The 24,435-nt window shown below is 32.5% G+C and overlaps 3 protein-coding genes across 7 annotated transcripts; all 3 read left to right on the top strand.

Moving 5' to 3' along the window:
• The first annotated feature begins 815 nt into the window (after positions 1 to 815).
• LOC101214252 (prostatic spermine-binding protein) lies at positions 816 to 4,424 on the top strand. 3 transcript variants are annotated; one of them, XM_011659693.2, is made up of 4 exons: positions 816 to 1,321; positions 1,722 to 1,805; positions 1,926 to 2,063; positions 3,665 to 4,424. In XM_011659693.2, the coding sequence occupies exons 3-4, from the start codon at positions 1,944 to 1,946 to the stop codon at positions 4,148 to 4,150; spliced, it is 606 nt and encodes a 201-aa protein (XP_011657995.1). In that variant the 5' UTR covers positions 816 to 1,321; positions 1,722 to 1,805; positions 1,926 to 1,943; the 3' UTR covers positions 4,151 to 4,424. The 3 variants fall into 3 exon arrangements, with proteins under 3 accessions (XP_011657995.1, XP_011657993.1, XP_031743433.1); XM_011659691.2 differs by lacking the exon at positions 1,722 to 1,805 and having other exon boundaries at positions 817 to 1,321; XM_031887573.1 differs by lacking the exons at positions 816 to 1,321; positions 1,722 to 1,805 and having other exon boundaries at positions 1,907 to 2,063.
• A 731-nt stretch (positions 4,425 to 5,155) lies between these two features.
• LOC101214008 lies at positions 5,156 to 10,083 on the top strand. Of its 3 annotated transcripts, XR_004217669.1 has the most exons (8): positions 5,156 to 5,545; positions 6,027 to 6,112; positions 6,575 to 6,721; positions 6,831 to 6,939; positions 8,091 to 8,214; positions 8,609 to 8,879; positions 9,298 to 9,476; positions 9,617 to 10,083. XR_004217669.1 is itself a non-coding variant. In XM_004143439.3 (7 exons), the coding sequence occupies exons 1-7, from the start codon at positions 5,419 to 5,421 to the stop codon at positions 9,722 to 9,724; spliced, it is 972 nt and encodes a 323-aa protein (XP_004143487.1). In that variant the 5' UTR covers positions 5,163 to 5,418; the 3' UTR covers positions 9,725 to 10,083. The 3 variants fall into 3 exon arrangements, 2 of the variants coding, with proteins under 2 accessions (XP_004143487.1, XP_031743780.1); XM_004143439.3 differs by lacking the exon at positions 9,298 to 9,476 and having other exon boundaries at positions 5,163 to 5,545; XM_031887920.1 differs by lacking the exons at positions 5,156 to 5,545; positions 9,298 to 9,476 and having other exon boundaries at positions 6,043 to 6,147; positions 9,617 to 9,897.
• Positions 10,084 to 11,941: 1,858 nt separating this feature from the next.
• On the top strand, positions 11,942 to 12,944 carry LOC105435930. Its single transcript, XM_011659690.2, has one exon. The coding sequence runs from the start codon at positions 12,261 to 12,263 to the stop codon at positions 12,528 to 12,530; it is 270 nt and encodes an 89-aa protein (XP_011657992.1). The 5' UTR covers positions 11,942 to 12,260; the 3' UTR covers positions 12,531 to 12,944.
• Positions 12,945 to 24,435: the final 11,491 nt, after the last annotated feature.

Genomic DNA, 24,435 nt, shown 5'->3' with positions numbered 1-24,435 from the left:
TAACTTTTAAATTTTGAATCACACCTCACCTAACATTTATTCTACATTTATAAATACATTGAATCGTTGTCTCGAGATAAGTTTTTATTGGTTTTTTTAGTATAATAACGAAAATGAATCAAATCTTCATTCTCTTAAGAAAGGAAATGCAAGTTGAGCTAAGTTTGCTTCAACCTATTGATTTATAACAAAATAAGAACCGAGGCTTCCCGTGTGATATTTATTTTGTAGTTTCTATTATTCTTTTATCCGAACCTTTTCCAGAGAAGGCGTTCTCTGCTTTGCCAAAGAACCTACCATGACTGCATTTAGTTCATAGATTATAACTACGGGTAATGACATATTTCAAAAGGTAATTGTTTTGAAAATTTAAAATATAAGCCATCTGTGTCCCCATTCCTGAAAATACATGGATTAGGGTTATTAAACATCTTCCATGGTTTTAAAGTGGAGGAGCTTTTGATCCTTCCAGAAGAAGATGGTTAATTGGACCAAGAATGGGCCTGGGCCTGGTTGTTAAAACAGGCCCATACCTCCCTCTTGCTTAAAATCTAAGCTCTATCGGTTTATTCTTAAATTAACAATATCCTTTCATTGATATTAATTTATAATCAAGGATGTGGAGTTCCTGGTGGACTGAGTCTGGTCTGACGATACTGTTCTTATTTAGGAATAATAATAATTTGAATACTATACTTTTAGTCTGAAGATAAAGAGTTGTTCAGATGCTTAAAGTTGAAGCCATATTAAATTTAAATAAGAATGATTTAAAAGAGGAAGAGGAAGAAGAAGAAGAAGAAGAGGGGGGGAAGGAAAAAAGAAAAAAAGGGGGGGGACGAAGACTTTATGAAAAAGACAGTTTTCGTTGGAGGAAGGTTTGTGTAATAAATGGAAAAACTGGTTGCTGAAAAAGTAAAAAGGAAAAAAAGAAAGGACCAAAGGGAAAAATAGAAGAGAAAAGTTTATCCGAACCCACACCTGTCCATCGAGGCTCATTGGGCAGCTTAAAACGCGGTCTTTTTTACAAGATTACGACGCTGCCCGATCTGCCCGATACCGGACTGGAAAATTACGGGCAGTCGGTCTCCAGTAATCGCACTCGCTTCTCTCACTTCCCCTCTCTCACCTCTTTCCCTCTCAACCCCCCCCCCCCCCCCCTTCTCTGAGTGCCGCCGATAATTCTATATCTTCGTTTCTCTTTTGTCTTTTCGATCTCGATCCGACGGTCCACAATGAACCTCCCTTCTCCTCCTTCTTTTCTGTGGTTTTAGATCTCCATACCTCCAGATCTACCATCTCTCTGCTCTGATCTCTCTTCTCGGTATGCTTTTTCTCTTAATTCCTTTTTTTTCTTCCTTCTATCTGTTTCTGTTTTGTTTCCCCTATTTGAGCTTCATCTTTTCTTGTTTTCTGCTTTTTTTGCTTCACCTTCTTTGCTGTTCTTCACTTTACTAGTGTTTCGGGGTCGTTTCTGAACGACTTAACTGAATTTCTGTGCTGTGTGGAGTTTAATTTCTCGTATATCTACGCTTTTTGTAACTTTTGGGATGGATTTACCGTTGACTTTATGAACACTGGAATTTTTTGCTTCACTGAAAGTTTAGGTCCCTCTGCTTGTTAGAGGATGCGTCAGAAAACTTCTTATGCTCTTTTTAAAAAAGGTATTTGAATATGTCTTAGAATGAGTCTTTTTGGATTTATTGTCTGCGGTCAAACCTCAGGATAGGCGGTAGAAACTACCAAATCAACACGGTAGGGGAAGGGGCTGACTGAGAGACTGAGAGACTGAGAGAATTTCCGGTGGAGTTATGTTTTGTTATAATTTTTAGGTTTTCATTTTTTCATTTTTTAACGGCTGTTGAATTTTTGGAGACAGATCTGACGGCGACCACATCTCTCATCAGTGTTTTTTGATCCATTTGCAGGGAACAGTCGCCGCGCGAATGGAGATAGCAAATGCTTCATTAGGTGTCACGCTCGGTGATGGCTCACTGGCATGCGCCAGTAATTGCTTAGCTGCTTTACTAGCTTCGGCTCTGGTCAACACCCAGCGCCTGGCTCAGGCAAGGCCCCTCTCTGTCTCTAACCTTTTTAATTACCACCTTATCTGTAATTTCTGAGTTCTATCTGCCCAGTTAATGAATGTTTCTAGTTGATATGCTTTTCATATCGAGGAAAAATTATGTTTCAAATGGGTTTTTACTGGATGGTTTTTTGTGTGTTTTTTTATGGAAGTCCCCCGGCTTCGGCCAACCGTTTTGATGTTTGCCGATTTCGGCTGAGCCTTAGTCGATAAAGTAAGCTGTAGGATAGGTGAGAAAAATATCCAACAGATCCATTCACTGCCACTCCTTCCGTTTGGCTAACTGATTCCCATCGTACGGCTTCCATTAGATTATTTTGGTTGATCTTTTCAAACCCAAAAAACAAAAACTTTTTCTACAAATTAATAAAATAAAAAGTTGAAAACTTTTCATTTTTATTTTTTCAAGGAAATTACTGTAATCACGCGTCATGGGATTGATTCTTTTGGATTTATCTTTCTCCCTTTGTTTTTTTGCTATTGGGCCATCATTTTCTTGACCCCACTTGATGGGTTCGTTGAGGTTTGATGCTGAATTTACGGAAATGACCCTCAACCGACAACTTGAATGACACGCCATATCCCTCTTTTAATTCACTTCATTTCAGTGGTTGAAGATACTATTGATGATTGACACGGAATTTCATTTTATTTCCATTTAAGAATAAAATAAATAAAGCTATGCTCCAAAGTTTATTCGTTTCATGTGAAATATTTCACTAAACAATTGTTAAGATAGGGAGATGTCACCTTTTTCTTTTGTTGTTGGAATATTATGCTTTGGACTCGGTGTCGAATAATTCTTGGAGTACTTTGCGACTTTTTTGAGAATTGTTGGATTAGGAATCAATCTTAATACGTGGTTTCTAGTGCCCAAAAGATTATCTTTTCATCTTCCTGTATCTATTTCTAGCTTATGATAGTGCCCGCCCGATTGTGATTGGGAAGTTTATTCCCTTCCCACCATCCTCTGCCTTTCTGCTTCTTAATGGATGCCATTTATGACATTCAATTGAAGTAGCTGATTAAAATTAGTGGGTAATTTAAACGTTAAAGTGGGTTCTTTATCACTTTGGTTGGTGACCAGATCCCGACAAGAAAAGACATGGGGAAAAAATAAAATAAAAAGGGGAGGAGGTTAAAGTAAAAACAGAGATTGTCAAATTGGAGGACTGAGACGGGGGGGAATAAACAAATGTACGCCTGCCATACTATTCATTTCTGTTAATATGTCCCATCATATTCTGTTAAATATTTTAATATGTCCTTATCGTTACTAATCATCATGTTTTGAAATTGTAAAACAAAAGAAATTCTGAGGCATTACTATCAATTTGACTTTTTAAAAGGAAATTCAGGTGAACTGGTAGCGGCTACGTTGTTTTAGCATTAATGTTTTCATTAAAATCTATTGCCTACTATGTTGAGTTCAAGTGTATAAGGAACATAGAAATTGATAGTCCTTGTGTGGTTTCTCTGTCTGTTTTTCTTTGATTGCAACGACCATTTTTGAAGTGATGTTTTTGGTCGCTGACATGCTTAACCTTATGGACCATTGTACTCTTGGGAATTTTGTTGCAGGATTCTCTTGGTGCATTTCTGATCAATCCTGAAATGAAAGGAGATAGTTCCACCCTGTGCCCCTCGTCCACACCGCTCGATGCTGGAGGAGATGTTGATGATGACGATGAAGGTGATGGGGATGGCGACTTGAGTGAAGGTGAAGGTGAAGAGGATTTATCATCTGAAGATGGAGATGACTACACCAACAACCTCAACGATAATAACAAAAGTAATTCTAAGAAGAATCCAGAGGGTGGAGCTGGTGGGGCGGAAGAGAATGGAGAGGAAGAAGAAGAGTTTGACGGGGAGGAGGATCAAGACGATGATGGTGATGATGATGATGATAACGATGATGGCGATGAGGATGACGACGACGAAGATGGTGATGACGACGACGATGATGATGGTGGAGAGGATGAAGACGAAGTAGCAGATGACGAGGACGAAGAGGACGAGGACGAAGACGAGGAAGCACTCCAGCCTCCCAAGAAGAGGAAGAAGTAAAAAAAAATAGGGAGATGAAAAAGCGGACATAGACACTTTTCATATGTAGCTTTGTTCCCCCGACTTTTGGGTTTTTTTTTTTTTCTTTTAAAAATTTTTATTTTAGCTTCTTGAGAACGTTTGTTAGGATGTGTTCCAAATTAGTAATTATGTCTCCGCTGCATAATTTTAGAGTACCTTTGAACTTTTTTAGCTGCAGCAGTGATAAACGGCGATTAGTTTCAATGCTTTAATTAATTTGATAATGGAAGGAGTTCACTTTTCGCTGCCCAAATCACATTGTTTAAACTATTCTCTCCCTATTTTTCATATAAAGGGTAAAGGGCAACAAAGGAAATAAAAGAGTAATATGAGTTCAGATTTTTTTATATTTCTTTTTGATAATGAAAGGAGATCACATTTTATTAATAAATAATTATCATTGGAGAAAAACCAAAGTAATGTTAAATAATAAGTAATAAGGACAACATTATAAAAATAACCAAAGAAATGTTAAATAATAATGATAATATTATAAATATTACGTAAATAGATTTTTATTATTCTTATACCAAGTAATAAACTAAGGTATTGTAAATTTATCATATAAACCCAACTAACTGCAAATTACGTGTAACGTATAGATAATTTGTTTTTCTTATAAAAAAGATTTCTTATAGAAGTTACAACACATTTATCATTTTTACGTTGGAATTGTTGTGGATAGAAAAAGAAAACTTAAATTTAATGAAAAAAGTTGTGAGGATTTGGTATTTTTGAAAAGGCATCGAATCAATACTTAAATTAAAAATTAAAAAAAAACAAACAATAATTCAAATTTCAATTTATATATAGTAGTTATGATTGTGACTGTTTATAAGCCAATTTGTTGGCAAACAAAACTTCATACTCCAGCTTCATAGTATTAAAATATTTATGAACTAAATTGATATAAAATTTTGTAATTGAAAAAAAAAAAAAAAAAAGAATGAGTTATAAAATTTGATGTGATAGAAATAGAAAAGAGTTTTAAGGGATTGAAGGATAAGTTGGTCAAAAAATGGTGAAGGCTGTGGCCATTTTGGGAAGAAAGACATTCAACCACTTTCTGCTCTACACTTCTACACAATCTCTTGCTTTCTTCCTGCTTCACCATTATTATTCTCTCTGGGCTTACAACTCTTTTACATGGAGATCCCTTATTTCTTCTTCATGCTATCCTAATTCTCCTCCACTTTTTTCCCACCATTTTTTTTTTTTTTTTGTGTTTTTCCGCTTCTTAACTCCTTATGGCGGGTCAACCGTCAGATTCTTCCCCTCTTATTCCTCCGGCGCCGATCACCGACCCTAGTGAGATCGACCTTGAAGCTGGTCAAGGGGAACAAATTCAGTGTAGAATTTGCCTTGAGACCGATGGTAATTCCTCGTTCCTATGTTTTTCAGTTTTTGTTAGGTTTCGACTGTTTTCGTACGGTTGGTGGGGTTGTTTTCGTTTGGGTATGTTCCACATTTTCCTTCCGGGAAATCATTGTGGAACCTAATTTCTTCTGCTTGCTTTATAATCAATGGCTCAGTGCAGCGTTTTAGGCGAAGTTCTTTGGACCCTAGAATCTTAATTTTCCGAAATTACGATGTGTTTTCTTATGATCATTGTTTCTTTCAATACCGTGAGACTTGAAGTCTAATTAATTAGGTTCTTCGGTGTTAAAAATTCGTTAATTTGATCGTTTGACAAGCGATGTTAACATTCCCCATCCACTTGGCCATTCGTGCTTTAGAATTCTTTGGAGTTGACTGTTCACTTGAAAGTTTGTATAACGGTAGGAGAGGGGGGTATCACACTGAGACTATGGGAGTATTTAAATTAACCAATGTGCGTGTTTCATTACATGATCAGGTAGGGATTTTATTGCTCCTTGCAAATGCAAAGGGACATCCAAATATGTTCATCGAGAATGTCTGGATCATTGGCGAGCCGTGAAGGTATGAATGCTATCTTGAATGCTGGTGGTTTCAATGTAAGTTTAGTTATTGTGATTGAATTTTCAAATGAAGTTGCTGATAATACACCCATGATTCCCTGAATTTGCATGGTTATATTTTCCTCACCTTAATGACTAAGTTCAGCCTTAACAAGTGATTGTTACGATACCTTTTATTGCTTAAGAAATTAACTCGTATTTTGCCATTATTAACTCTGTTCTCCTTGCACCAGCATTTTTTAAGTTTCAATTTTTATCACACGATTGACTCTAATTTAGGGTAATTAACAAAATAAAGAATATCACTACTCTTGGGCGGTATTTGTATCCGCCCGCACCAGTCATATTTACAGTCTCGTTTTTGTCTTCTTAGACTGGTTCTATGTTTATTTAGGAAAATAAATAAGGAAATTTCTATAGCCATCATTTAGTTACATTTGGTCATCCGTGATTAAAATTGCAGGAAGGGTTTGCTTTTGCTCACTGTACCACATGTAAGGCCCCTTACCATTTGAGAGTACATGCTGTTGCTGACAGAAAATGGCGAACCCTGAAATTTCGATTTTTTGTGACTAGAGACATTATATTTATATTTTTGGCGGTTCAGCTTGTAAGTTTTATTTTGTTTCTATTTAATTTATTGCCAAACCAAGTTATGTTGTAGCATGAGATTATTTTTCTGTAGAATAGTTTATATTCCTTTGTTTATCTTTGTGCAGGTAATTGCTTCTCTGGGATATTTGACATACTTAATAGATGGTTGTCAACATTACTGGCTTCGTCTTACTTGGGGTTTTGATAGCAAAATTAGTTTTTATTACATATGCGGTAAAATCTCAATTGGCTGATTCAAGCTTTGCATGCACAATTTATGTTATAGCATTAGGGCATAATCTTGTTTGGCCCATAGCTTCAAGCAGTTTGTCTTAGTGACCTTGTTTGCTGGTCTGCTTAGAGCGCTTCTGACTTTTATGGGTTCACATCCAAAGAACTTTTAACATAAGAACTTTGATGATAAGTAATAATATATCGTTTGCTTATTTAATTCTAACTTTTTAAGTACTTTTGCGGTGTGCTTTAGTTAGAAAGGAGTGTCTTTTAAGTTTTAATTAAAAGTATATTAAGAATTGGTAAGCTACTAGTCGGGGTGTATCTAAAATTGTAAAAGTTGTGATAGTGAGAAGAATTGTTGAGAGGTTGTTTTTACTTTTTAGAAAGAAGTTGATGATGAGAGGAACTGTGTAGTAGAGGAGTGTAGAGACTAGAGAGACCAGGGTGAGATTATGTATGGAAAAAAAGCCTGTGAGATAAAGTGTGTAGAGAGATGGGAAATCTTTTGTGCTTCATAGAAATTAATGAAAACTAATGAAAGTTTGAGGGCAAAGAACAACAGCTGAAAAAAATGTGCTTATTACATTATCGCAATATTTTATTCATATTGTTGTTGAACCTCATAAGGAGGAAGTAGTTAATGGATTATGGTCCTTCACTGTATGAGTATTATATTGAGTCAACTTGAAATATGCAATATCAATTTGGTCCCTATAATTTAAATTTGGTTCAATTTTAGTCCTTGTACTTTTAAATGATCAATTTTTGTCTCAACTTTTTCAAGTAATCTATAATTTAGTCCCTCCTGCATGCTTATTAATGTTTTTTTAAAATAATTTTTTGATATTTCTTAGCATTTTCACTATAAATTTTGAAAATATATTCACATATCATATTTCTTTACGTGAAAGTTATTGTTATTATTTAGCCAATTTTGATTTTTTTAGAAAAATATTAAGCTTTGTACATGGGCAAAAATTGAATATTTGAAAGTATGTGGATTAAAGTTGAACAAACCTCAAAGTAGAGAGACAATTTTAATTTATTTTATTTCTTTATGTTAGATGCTATTCTGTTCTACAAAATCGAAAGACATATTTCAGTTCTTTCAATTCTGTTTTTACTAGTTTGCGTTATTTCCTATGCAGGGGCTTTATTATTTTTTGCATTGCTCGGCGTATCTGGCTGCTTCATCACTTGTTATGATCGAAGAGTTAGGAGTGATTTGGCTCAACCATGTAGAGAATTGTGTCTATGTTGTTGCCACCCTGGGTATAAATCCATATTTTGCAGTTTCTTTTTTAATTATGTTAAAATTTTATTGTTTTCAAATTTTAACAATGCTTGTTGAGGAGCGTAGGCTCATTCTTTGGCATAACTGCTGCCATGCAGTGATGATTCTCTAACACGACTGATCTTTCTCTATTCTGCTTCCCGTCCCATTGTAGTGAAAGAATGTTGCTGGAAATATAGAATATTCAATATTTAGCCAAGCTAAGAATTCGTTCAAGCTATTTTAGATTGATGACTAAAATCCTTATCAAAGCTCGTTATATCTATCTTCATCAAATTATAATATATAAATGCTGGAAATATTTTCCAAACAATAGTATTTTTAGTTTATTCACCAGCATCATATTTTTATGTGTTTCTTGCATCTTTCCAGACTATGTGCAGACTGTCATTTACCTGGTACTCTTTGTATGTGGACCGACTGTACCACTTGCTTCGAAAGTTGTGGAAGCATTGCAACTGAATGTGGATGCCTAGGAGGTGCTGGTGAAGCAGGACTGCCATTATTACTTATAATGGCCTTGATTGTTCTTGGTTTGTTCACAGTGATTGGTATATTCTATAGTGTCTTGGTGGCTACCATGGTTGGCCAACGAATATGGCAACGACACTATCACATACTTGCGAAAAGAATGCTAACAAAGGTGAGTTGATTGATCTCTTTTGAGATTTATTTGTGCATAACTTTCAAACTCTGAGCTAGGAGTGTAAATACTTGAATATGGTTTCTTTTTCTGTACACTAGACTGGCTATTGAAATAAACAGAACCAACTAAATTTGGGCGAGTCTGAGATTTCATTTTGAAAAATGTGTTCTTAAGTGAAGCATTTATTTTGTAAGCAAAACTAATGAAATGTTTCATCTAAAAGTACTTTTTTAAGTGCCTTTTATCTACTTTTACAAATTTTCAAACTGCGTGTGATTAAAGAAAAGTGTTTTAGATTAGAAGTACTCTTAAAAAATTTCAGTAAATCCCATGATTTAAAAGAGAGCAAAATTACTAGTCGTCCAAACACACCCCGTTAGAAAATGAAAATAAAAGCCAAACATCATGGATGAAGGTGGATGCCCAGCTGGCCGAGCACATCCATTCACGAGGGCTGTCTTATTGGTCTTTGGGATGAGAAAGATAACAGGAGTGGGGGACACTAAAACCAAATGACATATTCCCATGGATGGATTGATTGTGAATCGACCATTTTTGTAGGAGGTTGGAGGATCAACCAGCAATTTTCGGATGGTAATTGTGCAATTTGTGCTATTCTTGAATTGGCAAGAATGGACTAATTACGACTAGAAAGTTTCACTTGTGAATAATATGTTGGTTGGTTAGGTTTTTGATTGATTACTATATTTTTGGGATGTTTTGATTTCTCACAGGAATATGTTGTGGAAGATGTAGATGGGGAGATGACAGGATCTGACTGGTTGCCTCCACCACTTCCTGCAGAGCACGTTCAACAGCTCAAAACTCTTGGCCTTTTATGAGATGAAATGTGTCAGTTTTTCACTTTGCCCAGAAGAGCACCTGTTGAAGCTTGAACTCACCATATGCTTTTGCTGCTCAGTTGCACTTACTACAAGTTACTTTGGACCAAGAAAGTCCTATACATATGCTCTCAGATGTGTGACACCCTCAGCCTTTTCTTCTGTATTCTTAGAATGGCTAGCTTGATGAAGCTCGTGATCTTTCTTACTTTCTTTCGTCTTATCCGTTTGAGGAAAGGGAATGGGAACGAATTTGAATACCTACAATCAAAACTGACAAATGTCTCCAAATTAATATGCTTTTAACGTTTCTCTTACTGAGTATAAAGTATATTATATTTGTGAGTTTTCTACTATCACTTCCGTCTTCCTCTTTCTTAGGCACATTTTTATCATTCTTTTTAAAAATAACTAAACCTCCCTTGGCCTGCAGGTATATATATATATATATATATATATATATTTCTCATTCTTATCTCCCATTTGTCAAGAACTGGATGGTGATAAGTATGAGATTCTTGCTGATGAGTCGATAGATAATTCAATTCTTTTAAAACGACACTTTTGTAAATATTAAGCACATCTTAGCATTTTAAAAGTGGACTTTCCTTAGGATTTTTATTATAAAAAGATCAAGTTTTGACTGGAATATGTTCGCCTAAATTGGTTATTGTAATCGAGATGTAAAGAAAGTTGTTATAACATTAGAGTTATGTTTACCAAACCATAATAAAAAAAGTTTTATTATTTTTTAAAAATGAAATTTTATTAATGAATCAATTGAAATGAGTTTCAATTACGAGTTATCGCATCTATAGTTACAATCTTGCTATACATAATTTATCACTAGTTATTGTTACCGAATAACAATAACTAAGAATATAACATTTATCATAATTCTAATTAATATCGTGATAGTAACAATAACGAAAGTGAGTTTCACATAAATCTCAAATGCAGTCCAATTGAGTACTCTCAATTTTTCAATTCAAGGTGAACTCATTATTTTCATAGGATTACGAAATATAGATTAAAAAAAAGTGTAATAAAATGAAATACACTAACTAAAATTACCATCGATTTATAAACAAGTGGGTAAGTTGCAGCCTAATTACTAAGTACTAACTATGACTACATTAGTTTACTTTCCATTAAGAATAACCTAATTATAAAATATGTGCTTCTAAATATCACAAGGATAGAATAATGCACTAGAAAAACTCCAATCAAATTCATTATTAATAGGTATATATTGGAAGAGTGAAATTTATTTGCCAAACACTGAAATTGATTACATTAATAAAATTTATTGAAATGTGTGTATAATTTATGACATTATTATGATTACTATGGTTAAATTATGAATTATTTAGAAGCTAATTAATAAGATGCATGAATGATTTAAAAGAGTAAACAAAAGAAAATGCGTGGACTGTGGACTTGTCACCGCCCACAACCAGTAATATGATGCCACGTATTGTGTACTACGAAATATATAATTAATTTGAAGAACAAATAGTAATTAGACACGTATTAGTTACATGAATCTGATGTGTTATGCGTTTGTCGGTGATGGTTTTGGTTTTTGAGATCAAAACCATTTGCTCAGTTTCGCTGTTTTCCGATTCTCAAAAACCACTTTCCTTTTGCTTTTCCGTTTCCATATTTTTTACACTAAGAAATATATAAAATTTGACTATATTTATCAATATTTTTTTCAACAATTTTGCTAGTTTGCTTCAAAAGAAAGATATGTTTTTTTTATTATTATTATTGAAAAGCAAAGAAGAGTTACCCTCTCTTCATTGTTTGAAGGAGAAGGTTGAATAGGACAGACATTTATTAAGAAAGAGTTTGAGATAATTAACATTGTGGAGTTGGTTTCTTTTTTTTTTTCTTTATCATTTACAAGTCCTGAACTATTGGTATTGCCTTTTACCATTCCTCCCCCCCACCAAACCCACTAGAATATTGCCTACAAAATTTCCACCACCAACTTCATTGAAAACACCACAAGACATCCATTATAATGGATAGGTTTTCTATCCTATCTATCACAATATACATAATCTCATTGTTCTCAATTAACAATTCTTGTATCATTTAACAATCTGTAAATTCTTTATAAGTTTATTAAGAATACGTGTTCCATTAGAATTTTGAAATACTGATATATTCTATTATAATTCACACAACTATCCCAACTTTGTTGCCAAGAAACCCCTTTATTTGGGTATTGGCACAATCAAAGAAGACCCTTCAATGAAATACAATATACATGTGTATATTTTATAGATATACAATATAATACAATCAAATTTCTCCACAAAGGGTCCACCCATAGAAAAAGTAAAACCAAAATGCCCAAAAAACCAGACTAAGTCATCAAAGGTCACTTTTTTTTATTTCTTTTATACACTACACCGACTTGTCAGCCTTATCCACAATCATACCTCAATCTGAATATAAATTATGTCATCCTCCTAAAGGGGTCTCCTCAAAATCAACTAAGAGGGAGAGTTGAAAAATCACAGCCATGGCGGATATTGCAATTCTTGTAGCAGAGGAATACGAGAGGAGGACGAAGAATCCAAGGCGAGGTCAAGAGATGATCAGGCAAGAGCTTCAAGAGTTGGGTTCTTCTGGGGTTTCCATATCTGCAACTGCTACTTCAATTAGGATGAAGAAGATGATGGAAATGGCAAAAAAGCATAATTACTCTGCTGAGATGTCGGAATTCAATTGGGTTTTTGAACCCAAATCTCAAATTGGTCGAGCTGCTTCCACTGGGTTCTTCTCAGCTTGAGTTCCTCTATTGGGTTTATATATATATATATATATTGTAAATGTTTCTCGTCTCTCTCTCTCTCTCTCTCAAATCTGTACATTTTTTTTTTCTTTTTTCCTTTTTTGGATTCTATTAGTTTTGAAATGCTTTTGAATTCGAGAGAAGAAGGGTGGGATTGTATTATGATTTGATGATTATTATAGGGTTTGAATTAACCATATGAATGTTGGGAAAAGATGGATGATTTGGTTTTCAAGAAATCATCGAGAGTTGGCCACTTAGTTGGTGCTTTTAAATATGTGATATGGTGGATGGATGAGGCTGTTCAGATCCCATATTGAAAAATCAATGAATTTAGTTGTTCATAGTTATGATTTGGGATCAATCCACCATCTAAGATGGTATCAATAATAATTTGATATTTATATTTGATATTAAATCGTAGACAAAATTTTAAATAAATTACCTTGTGAGCTTTTCAACTCGTAATTATAATTATGGTCGTGATATCTCTTTATGTAATTGATATATAGTTATGAAATTTTGGTGGCATTCAAAGAAAGTGAAAGTGAAATTAAGAGTGTAAATCAAATGATGGTAAAGGTTGTTATGGTGACACATTTGTGTCTTATCTGAGAGGCCATTTTGGTTTAATTTATTCAAAATTTCGTCAATTTAGGTTTGGTTTTTTTGTAAGAAGGAAAAGTTACTTTTTAAAGTACTTTTCAAATTCATTGTTTTCAAGTCCAAGCTGTTAAAAGTTAGGTTTTGAACATCCAAAGTCTATTTCTACATTAAATCTCATATAAAGTGTAAATTTGATCATCTAATGGGGATATATACGGATGTATATAAAAATAATTTACTAAGAAGTTCATCTAATGAATTATGAATTTTGTTTTGGTTTGGTTTTGTTTCCAAAGTTGTAGTTGTAGTTGATTCCAAGTTCTATCCATGGTTGCCATAATAACTATCCATATCACCATATTTAGATATATACTTTTTTGTGTTTGTCCAAAATCACTTTTTCTTGTTTGACATGAACTAAAATAAATATAAAATCGTTTAAAAAACGAATTAGGTTATTGGTAATTTTTGTTGGGTGATTTTCAATCAACCACTCCCAAAATGGATGTCTAATTCAGTTTTCTTTTTATAAAATATTGGAATAAAAGAATGTACATCATTAAATTATTTATAAAACAAACAATTATATACTAACATAACTATTTCTCAAATCAAAAAATATAATAACAATAATGATTCAAAATCTAAACAATAATGATTCAAAATCATTTCTAAATATATAAAAATTTTGTTTACAAGTTTCATATCAATTTTATAAAAGAAAAATTGTACTTAAATTTGTTTTTCTAAAATCAATACGCAACTATAAATCTCAAACACCCTTGCTAATTTAATAGTTATTTTATTTAGACAAATATTATAAATACATACTCCCACACAAATTACAATTATAAAAGTTGACGAAGACTTTGTTTTTCCTTCAAATTTATTGATTAAGACTTTTTTTTCCTTCAAATTTATTGATTAAGACTTTTTTTTCCTTCAAATTTATTGATTATTTAATGTGATAGTGGTTGATTTGATGTGCAAAAATAATGATTAGTTTTAATTCATTTATTTAACTATCTTATTGTAGAAAGAAAGATTTAATCGACTTATAATCATTTGTATTTATTGAGAGAGATGATGTTGATCATCCTGAATGTCTCTAATTTTGAGCCCTGAACCAAACTTACAGATAGGAGTTGGTGGTGGCCATGTGTTTTTAAAAGATTACTTCTTTGTATAATGTATATTTAATGACTTCAATAAACCAACCTATATATAATGTAGCTTTCAATCAATTCATTAAATTATTTCTTTCTTCACAATTCAAACTCAACTCACCAGGTGAGACGCATTTCAAATGTTTAATTACAAGTTTATCGTGTATAAATGTATGTATACATATACTTGTTTTCTTCCATCACAAACAAAAAGAGGCTTAAAATAATTTTTTAAGCAAAAATAAAGAAACTTTATTACATGACAACTTTTGATGGATCAATTGAAGGAACTACACAACTAGATGCAACACTTGACCCTAACATTACTCTTTTTCAACGAGATCAATTGCACTTTACTAACCAAACTCATGACCGATGACCTAAACAGACAGGGCTCACTTTAACATTTTCACGATGTATTCCACGATTGAAGAAAGGAATAACAACAATACGTAGCATATTCCATGATTGGACACTTAGATGAATATATATGTGTTGCTTAGGATACCCCATGTTGTTTTAATTTTGTTTGAATCATTCTTTGTTTTGTAATTGAAAGAGATACATAGAAATGGGCGCACATCTTCAATCAAATATTACTCTTACCCAAACGAATCTGTTGCATCTTAATTTCTTACCAACTCATGACCTAAACAGAGTCATATTTTTTATTTTCAGCAATATATTCCATGGTTAAAAAGGGAAACGGATATGCACCAAATAAAATTCAACCCTGAAAAATTGAAAAAGGAATGAATCAAACCAACAACAAACCCCATTTCCAAAATAGATAAGGATTCATCTCCCCCATATGCGTTACTTCTGGTTTGTGGTACTATTACTTTACTATTGAAGTTGTTCATCCACTTTTTTGAATCTGACATTAAATGTCAAATCTTATGAATTACCCTCCGCTGCTCCACCACGAGATTTTGCCTGTTTAACATTTCAACTTATTGCTATTGTCCGACATACAGAACAATTCAGTACATCATGCGAACTACTGTAGCTCCCACAACCCCATTTAGGACAAACTTATTCTCACCAACAGTAAATAGGTATTTGGCTTCATCATCTAAAACCTGTTTTTGCTTTGCTTCTTCTCCTCTTTCACCCATCCCCTGATTCTGGTAATGCTAAAAAGTTAAACACACTGACTTCAATAATGCAACTCATCTCACCTAATCACTGTTCTTTAAAGACCGTGTCCTCAGTTGCCCTCATCTTTTGGTGGGTGTTCAAAAGTGGAAGAAAACAAACTCCAAACTGTTTCAAAAGCTTCGAGGAAGTAACGAGATCCAAACATTAAAAAAAAAGGGAGGGGGGCTTGTGGCTTTAGTTTCAGATCATCCCAATGAGAAACATTTCAAGTTTGTTTAAGTATAGAGTTAATATGTTGTGTTTAGTAAGTTTGTCTTTAGGTTGTAGTGGTGTAAAATGAAGTTTTTCGATTAACGTGCAAACCTATTCTTCGATAAATGTGCTGGTGAGCTAAACACAATCCATTAGTTTTCACTTTCGCCATCGGGGTTTAACTATAGAGAAAATGAGCTCAATCAGTTTGTTGTGCATTTAGATACAGAGCATTAAGTCCTTCTCCTACCATCTCCACCTAAATCCCCATGAAAATATCAAGGGAGAATCCATCAAATTTTGAATGCTTCTCCTTTCACTCAATGTTCTTAATAAATGCCATCACATACCATGTTCTATTTACATTGTAAGAGAACCATAAATTAGATCACCAACTCGCATCCACTAAAATTATAGAATTAAGTTCGCACCATAACTCCTGGTCCTACGGAGACAACAAGCCCACATCAAGAGAGACTAATAGACGATCATCCAATATCTTAAAGATCTCAATAGATCATTTGGATTAGTTTAACCTGATGGAAAAAAGTTGTTGTGATTTGGATGATTTTAGTGAGGATTTCAGTGCGTTATTGGGTTAAAAAAAAAAAAAGGGTCTCCGTCAAGATGTAAATTGGGTGTCTCCAAAATTAATGATTCGTTGACGAATGACCAAGAAGAGTAGGAAGCAATCATGCAAACAACACATCTAACAGTTGGGTTGCGTAATTGCAAGTAAAGAGAAACATACACGATTTAGATTTATCTCGATCTAGCTAGAGAGATCGATCGAACCAGAAACGAGCTGTTCCCTTAACGTTATTGCTCGTCAATGAAGGGGAGAAAAACAATATTTCCCTAGTTAATCTACAGAAAATCAACATTCTATGTTGTTTAATTCTATTCTGTGATTAAAAACAAAATAAAATTGGTGTTTCGCCCTAGAAAAATCTATATATACTGTTACCATGTAATGCCGATAACAAAAAGATGAGCTCCTCGTCACTGCCGTCGTACTCTACACGGTCTCGAAGCCTATGGTAGCCGGCGACGATATCGTCCGGCAAAACCTTACTCCGGCAAAGCGGACAGGTAGCGAAACAGAGTTTCAACCAATTATCGAGACAATCCTTGTGAAAAGTGTGGTTGCATTGCAATTTCCGTACCTTCTCTCCTTCCTCGAATTCAGAGAGGCAAACGGCACACTGATCGGCGATACTTGGGGTGACCTTATTTGAGAAACGGATGGTGGGATTCTTGTCTTCGATGAGTTTGAAAAACTGAGCGGTCGTGATTACGCGCTTGTCGGAGTTAGGTCTTAAGCCGAAGATGGTACGAATGAGAATAACGAATTCGAGAAGTAAGAGGGTGAAGAAGACTGCGGTCATTGTGTGGAGGTGGGAGAAGAACTCGGAGAGAGCTCCCATAGCTTCGTCCGGATAGAGATGGGGGGAAGGGGAAGGGGAAGGGGAAGGAGAAGGAGAAGGAGGAGGCAGAGATAGATACCCAATAATTCAATTCTTTTTAATTTTATAAGCTTTGTGAAAATTTCATCCTACACTATATTCTCTCTTTTCCTTTCAATTCTTTCATTTTCCTTTTCCTTTTCTTTAGTTACAAAAATGTTCAAACTCCGGGATTTATAGAATTTCTATACAACCAACCTCACTTCGGTACACGTGGAATTCCTCAAACCCCGTTTTAGGATACCCCACCCCCACCCAACGTTTATATTATTATTTTCTTTCCCTAATCATACTTTTATTATTTTATTTTACATTCAATTATTGATTATGTGTTACTTTCATATATACCAAAATATCATACTCTTTCTCTCCTCTCCTCTCTCTCTCTCTCTCTCTCTGTATATATATATATATGAACATAGATTAATTGATTATAAGCTCAAAATGGGTTTTAATGTATTCATTTTGATGTCATACTTAAATTCCAACCTCTAATTTCGTTCCAATTACTCTGCAAAGCCTTTGAGTTCATCAATTCTCTATCTTTTTTGGTAGAAAAACTAATATAAGAAATTATATCAAACTTTGTAATTAAAACTTAACGATAAACCATATATGCTACGATCAATAGACCTCTTACTTTTACATACTCATTAAATTTTTTTGGTTTTCTACTAGTTAAGACAATATAATAGTTTATCAAAATATTAATACGGTTGTTTATTTTTTTCCTTTTGGAAGTACATGTAACAGTAATCTTAGATATATATCTGAAAGAAATTATAAATAACGTCGATCTCATTATATGGTATGATTTATACTAAAGAATATCTTAAATTTACAAAACGTTTCGATATGTGTTTCAATGTTTGCAACTATTTATTAATTTGTGTAATTTAAAAAAAAATGATCAATATAGTTGACCATTTATTTTATTTATATAAATATGGATAAGATCACACACACATTTGATTAAAATATGGATTTCATATTCTTTAAACTACATTAGATAAAGTTCATACCTAAGTTGAACATCATCCTATACAATAATTAAAACAAGATTCCAATATGTGTTTAACTTTCCAAAAGATATCAATACAAAAATTTCTAAGAAGTTTTCTTCCAAACAATAATCATGGTTTAAATTCATTAATGTTCTTAGTCGATTTAAGACGTGGGCTTTAATTGGTTGACGTAGATGAGGATGCAATATGATGTCTTAATTAATCTCATTCAAGTGGACAATTAAATCAAACTATATTGTTATAATTTCAATCTTCTATTTTGACTGTTTCAAAGATAAGTTTTTTCTTTTCTTTTCTTTTAGTTTGGTTTGTGTGACGCATTGATTTCTTAACCTAAAGGTGTCGTGAAATTGACAAATTAAAGAAAGCAAAAAACTGCACAAATAAAACATATATGAATACAAATTTGAAGATATGAATATACAGTTCATATACTGTCACACACACACACACTCTAAACTTTAGAACAAAAATAATAAATATGATAATGGTTTTGTGTTTTGAGTTTGGATCAACTTGGAAATTGGGACGTTAAATAATAATTGATTGGGGAAAAGAATGAGTTGGTTTTGAACTTACCCAATTTCCAAGAAAATCAATCCCTTTGCCTCTCCTTTGTTTATTTATTTATCTCTTGTTGGATTGGCCAACTCATAGACCATCCATACTTAATTATCTTTTCTTAATATGAAATTATGAATATCGTTTTTATTCTTCTTTCTTTTTTTTAATTTCTACAAACTTGAGATGTTTTTCAGGCTGCTTCAAACTCTATAGCCATTTTTATTATATACAAGAATGGTTTTATATATCTATTAACTTGTCTGTTAATGATTGGAATAATTAATACATTAACAAATATATCCAAATACACAAAGTTGGTGTAATAAAAAAGCATCTCTACATATAAGGGAAATGAGAAGGAAGAAAGAGAGTTGAAATATTTCCTAATAAGCCCATGTTTTCTAACAATTAATTTTCCCCATAAATGGCTTTTTCTAAACAATATACCAAAACCAGACCACCACCACCACCCCCCATTAATCTTTAAATTATTGACATTTTGTTGATATTTGTTTCTACAAATAATAATTTTGTTCTATCATGATTTTAAATTTTGAACTTTATAAACTCAATATATATTCTTTTCAATTAAAATATAAATACCATGTATTATAAATTATATGATATTACAAAAATTACTTAACGTGGCTGGTAAATAAATTAATAATACATTATTATTTATAAATATCAATATTTATTGAGTAACTATGACAGTCACTTTTTTAAATATCAAAATATTAATAAGATATAGCAAAATTTTGGATTATATCCAAGATAAAAATTTATATAATTGTTTATCAATATCACTAATAGAATCATATCAGTGTCTATTAATGTTTATTATTAGTAGAATTTGAAATTTTGTTATATGTTGTAAATATTTTGTCAAATTTGCTATTTTTGACAATTCTCACAATTATAACTTATTTATTTATTTATAAATATAGTATAAATGCATCTAAACACCATTATTTAAATGATTACAAAATAAATAAACTATTCACAATCCATAGCACAAGGAAACGACAAAAACTTACTACACTTGATTTTGTACAATTTGGTCGCTTTGTTATTTTTTACGATACATCTTGTTTATATTATAATTCGATTTTTTAATTTGTTACCAAATATATATGTGTGTGAAATAGAAGTTTGTTTCCACTAAATTCTTTATTTTCATATTTACCATTTACAAGATGGAAAGAACAGATAGATAATTAATGTCACCTTTCAAATCTCAGTACAATTAGTCTTAATTGATTCAACATTGAAATCTCTCATGTTTTAGTAAATCAATTATAAAATTGACATAATTAGTGAGTGTTAATTGAAGTTTTAGAAAGAGACGTAAAATTGGATGGAATTAATAAACAGCAACAAAACAACCCTAATTTTACTGTGGACGTACGGCTGCTCTAATCAAATAATATAAATTATTATTATTATTATTATTGTTAAGAGTATTGTGGGCCGACAAAGTTGAAGGAGACTGGATCCATTGGACCCATTCCGAAGTCCACAACCAACACGTCAGCCCATCTCTTTCCGTCCCGCCACAACTTTACAATTTTACTCAAATTACCCTTTCCATCAATAATAACTCCAAACCCTCCCGCCCAAACGAACAAAATCTCTCCATCGCAAAATTTCACTTTATATTCCTTCTTTTTGTCTAATCGGATGAACGGTTTAAATTGTTGATGTCAATGTTTGAAGATTTGAAAAAGATAATAGAATATGATATTAATTTATTTCTTTCGTATTAAACTTTCGAAATTATTAGAAATGGGTACGGAAACAATGGATTTAATCAAAATGTGGAATTTTTGACTTTTGAACAACTTTGGTGGAATTCAATTTGATATTATGTTGGTAATTAATGGCAACTGTTACCACGCGTGTCTTGGCATTTTCTTGATAAAGTATTGAAGAAATAAGACTACGAAAATCACAATTGTTTTCTGTCACACACAACAATTTTTTTCATTGTTCATTCATTACTAACTATATGTTGTTATGAAATCAACTATCATGCCTAACATTTTATTAACACACGCATGGCCCATTTTTGTTTTTAATAGTTATCACGAACAACTAACCTTTGTAAGTTTGAGAGGATGATGAATTAAGTTTAAAGTTTTAGGTGTGTAATTTTAACTTGTATTGTTGAAAGGCCATCATTGTAATTTTTCAAATCGATAATATACATAGATAAAATAGATGTCACTTTACCTGAGAATCAATCATTTCAAAAAAAATTCCTCAAGTCTTTCACCAGGGAAAGGAACCTAGACCTTTACTAATGTAAAGGCATGAACATATGTATGGCAAGTCTTAATTAGTAGGATACATGCTTGAGGAAGGGAAGAAGAATGTCATTAGCAACCTTCAACTATTTAGATAAACAACACATATACTCTTAGTTTAAAAGACACGATTCATATACGAAATCATTTGGAGTTGAAGAACGAAATGTATGCCTGTGCGTACCAAGCATCCAAAACTACATACAGAAATGTCCTTCTTCTACCAAAAGGAAGTAATTAGTTAATGACATACACAAAATTGTTTGTGCACTTTCAATGCATCTAAATTACTCTTATTGTTTTTGTTGATTTATCTTTTAAAAAAATGTTATTTATTATTTTCTCGAGAAAATATTTTTATTATTATTTTACAAATTTTGTTAAAGCATTAACATATATAAAAACATTTTTAAAAATAAAAATATAACAAAATTTGTCGAACATATTATATTTATGTTAAACACTTTTATCACCAAAATTGTTCTGTATTTGTTTAGAGAGTTTGGTGTCAGAAGTGGAAAAATGGGTGCGGCCCAAGCGAGAAAGACAAAAACCAATGGGCCTTTCGGCCGAAGACGGTTTTAGTGGGACGTAAGAGATAACCTTTTTTAAACCTAACCTTTAGGAATTTTCTTCCAAAAAAGAATTAAAAAAGAAAAAGGAATTAAAAAGTGAGGACAAACATCAAAGCAAAAAACGATACGAAACAGTAGAAAAAGGCAGACAACCTAATCTCAATCTCCGATTCTTCTCACCTTAATGGAATTTCCGTACTCCGTAACCACCGTACCCTTCATCATCCATCCCTTCCATTTCATTCAGTATCTTCACATAATGCCAATTCCTTTTCATTCTTAAATTAATTCTTTTTTTCAATTATTAAATTATATTATTTTCGTCATTACCATTCAATCTTTACTTTAATTTGACTTTCCCCTTTATAATTGTGAATCATTATCATATTATAATCTTTCTCCTCCTTCCATTCATAACTCAACCATATAACCTTCTAACTCCTATAAAAATCAGCACTTGAACAAATGGTGAATTGAAATATTATAGTGGGATTTAACATCAAATTGTACCCACAGTATCTAACGTCAAATGGGGGAAAAAGTTCAGTACTTGGATAATGTTGAATTTGAATAATAAAGAAAATCTTTGATGATATATCTAGAATGGTGATGTTAATTAGCCCGTCGGCACAACGCATTTGAGTGGGTGCATAATGAAGAAATAGACTTAGGTACTTTTGTAAGTGCAAGGTAATAATGACAAATGAAATAATTCAAAGTAAATAAAGAAAGAGAGAAAAAGAAAGAAAAAAGGTGCCTTCACGGTCCACGACTCAGATTGTGACCTCAATCAAACTCTTATCTCTCCAACATTTAATTTCCATAATTTTAAAAAAATATATATTAAGAAAAAAGAAGAGCACTTTTTTGTTATGTTGGAAATTTCGGGCGAATAATCAACAGACACGTAAGCAGAACCTTTGGCCGCCTCCATCTATAATATCTTTAGCTGACGTGGGGCGACCTCACAGTTGGAGTGGTGTGAGTGCCGCATCTAATACAAGCCATTGTTTCTTTTTTTATTTTCCTCAGAGCTTGGGGTTTCCCACCGTTTTATTCGTTTCTGTGTACTTTGTGTTTTTAAAAACCATCCCGGTAAACGGTGTTAGTTGTCTTTCAACCGTTTTCTCCATCTTGGTGATTCCAATTAAATATTCCATTATTGAGCGTCTATTACTCAATTCTTTTCTCTCTCTCTCTCTCTTTTTTCTTCCCATTTTTAAATACCTCTTTAAAATTTAGTGTAAATTCATTTGTATTGTTGTGATTAATTAATTGGTTAATTTGAAATTCAGCTTCATTTAATTAATCATAATTCATGTGATCTTTTTCCATAAAGACAATAATCTTTTATCAAGTATCATACTAAACAAAATTGAACATTGAATTTAGTGAAATCATAAACTAATAATTAACTTTTTTATTACTGTATCAAACTTTGTAGATTTTTTTAAAAAGATAATTGATCTATGTATGATTACATTTGAAAATCATCGATCCATTAGTTTGAAGATGATTAAAGTAGATATTGACGATTCTAAAAGGAAACTCTAATTAAAATTATAAACCGATTCGTTTATGAATTCAAACATTAATTATACTGTTGTAGTTTTTATATAGTGTGTTTTTCATAATGTAAATGGAAAGATTGTAGTTTTTATATAGTGTGTTTTTCATAATGTAAATGGAAAGATTCAAATTAGTTGTAGATTTAAATTTATACAATGTTATGCTTGTATCATTTAAATTAGGAGAATTTAGATCTTGTAATGGTTAATTAGAGTTGTATTAAGTCAACTGCTTATCCATTTGTGTTCTCAATTGCTTTATTAATCTTTTGTCTTGTAGTATAAATTTAGATACAAACTTCTAACTACAGTTGAACAGTAAAACACATCTAAACACATCTCAACTATGCAAGTGTATTATTGGAGTCAAAACAAATAAATAAAAAAGTTTAATTTTAAGTTGAGTTCATAACAAATTTAACCAAGTTCACATGACTTTTACTTCACAAACTATGCACATGATTGCAACATGACATATCTATTTAAGTAATGAAGTGATATAAGTTTAATAAAGAAACAAACCATATCAAATTAAAACTACGCTAGCATTTTGAAAGAAGCTTAAATTGTAGAAAATTAAATAAAAACTATAAAATTAAACTAAAAATCAGATCAAATTAAAAACAAAACTTATCCTTTGTAAATTAGAATGGAAGAAACAATGAATTTGCAGATCTCAACTTTTGAACAATACATTGATTAAGTTAAACGCAAAATTGTATAAATAACAAAAATGCAAATTTAATTTAATTTAAATTTGATTGAAATAAAAAGAAATTGTCCAATCCAAATAAGGTACAGAAAATGGGGGTTATGGTTATCTGACCCCTACGCTAGGGGCCAACGAAACACCAAGGCCACCAAACACGTTTTCCACTATAAATACAACAAGGGTTTAAGCCATTCAATACCCACCGATTGAACAAATTAAAAGCCCACTGAAACATTTGTAGAAATTTCTTCATTTCATTTCCTTTTCTTCTGTATAAACCATGTCCTCCATGGGAGCTAGCTGCGCTAGGGTTTATGTAATGAAAAAGAAAGCAGAGGAAAAACTGCAGAGGATGGAGCAGGAGAGATCTGGCAGGAGAGAAGATTCCGTCAAACCTCCAAAAACTTCCCATCACGCCGCCGGCGGAATTGCCGGAAAATCCAGTAAAAAAGTCCATCCGGGTACCCTATTTGGGCTTCAGGCCACCTCTAATTCCTGAAAACAGGCCTCCTCTGGCTTTTACTTTCTCAATAGAAATTTCATGCCAGAGTCGAAGCTTTT

Source organism: Cucumis sativus, chromosome 6 (assembly GCF_000004075.3).
Source record: "Cucumis sativus cultivar 9930 chromosome 6, Cucumber_9930_V3, whole genome shotgun sequence".
In the NCBI taxonomy this organism is placed as follows: domain Eukaryota; kingdom Viridiplantae; phylum Streptophyta; class Magnoliopsida; order Cucurbitales; family Cucurbitaceae; genus Cucumis; species Cucumis sativus.
This window is presented reverse-complemented; position numbering and strand designations above follow the sequence as displayed.

Bases quoted from the DNA above. Each gene is read 5' to 3' on its own strand.
- LOC101214252 (XM_011659693.2), top strand. From the start codon at position 1,944: ATGGAGATAGCAAATGCTTCATTAGGTGTCACGCTCGGTGATGGCTCA. The intron at 2,064-3,664 runs GCAAGGCCCCTC...ATTTTGTTGCAG, and splicing joins ACACCCAGCGCCTGGCTCAG to GATTCTCTTGGTGCATTTCT.
- LOC101214008 (XM_004143439.3), top strand. From the start codon at position 5,419: ATGGCGGGTCAACCGTCAGATTCTTCCCCTCTTATTCCTCCGGCGCCG. The intron at 5,546-6,026 runs GTAATTCCTCGT...TTACATGATCAG, and splicing joins AATTTGCCTTGAGACCGATG to GTAGGGATTTTATTGCTCCT. The intron at 8,215-8,608 runs GTATAAATCCAT...GCATCTTTCCAG, and splicing joins CTATGTTGTTGCCACCCTGG to ACTATGTGCAGACTGTCATT.
- LOC105435930 (XM_011659690.2), top strand. From the start codon at position 12,261: ATGGCGGATATTGCAATTCTTGTAGCAGAGGAATACGAGAGGAGGACG.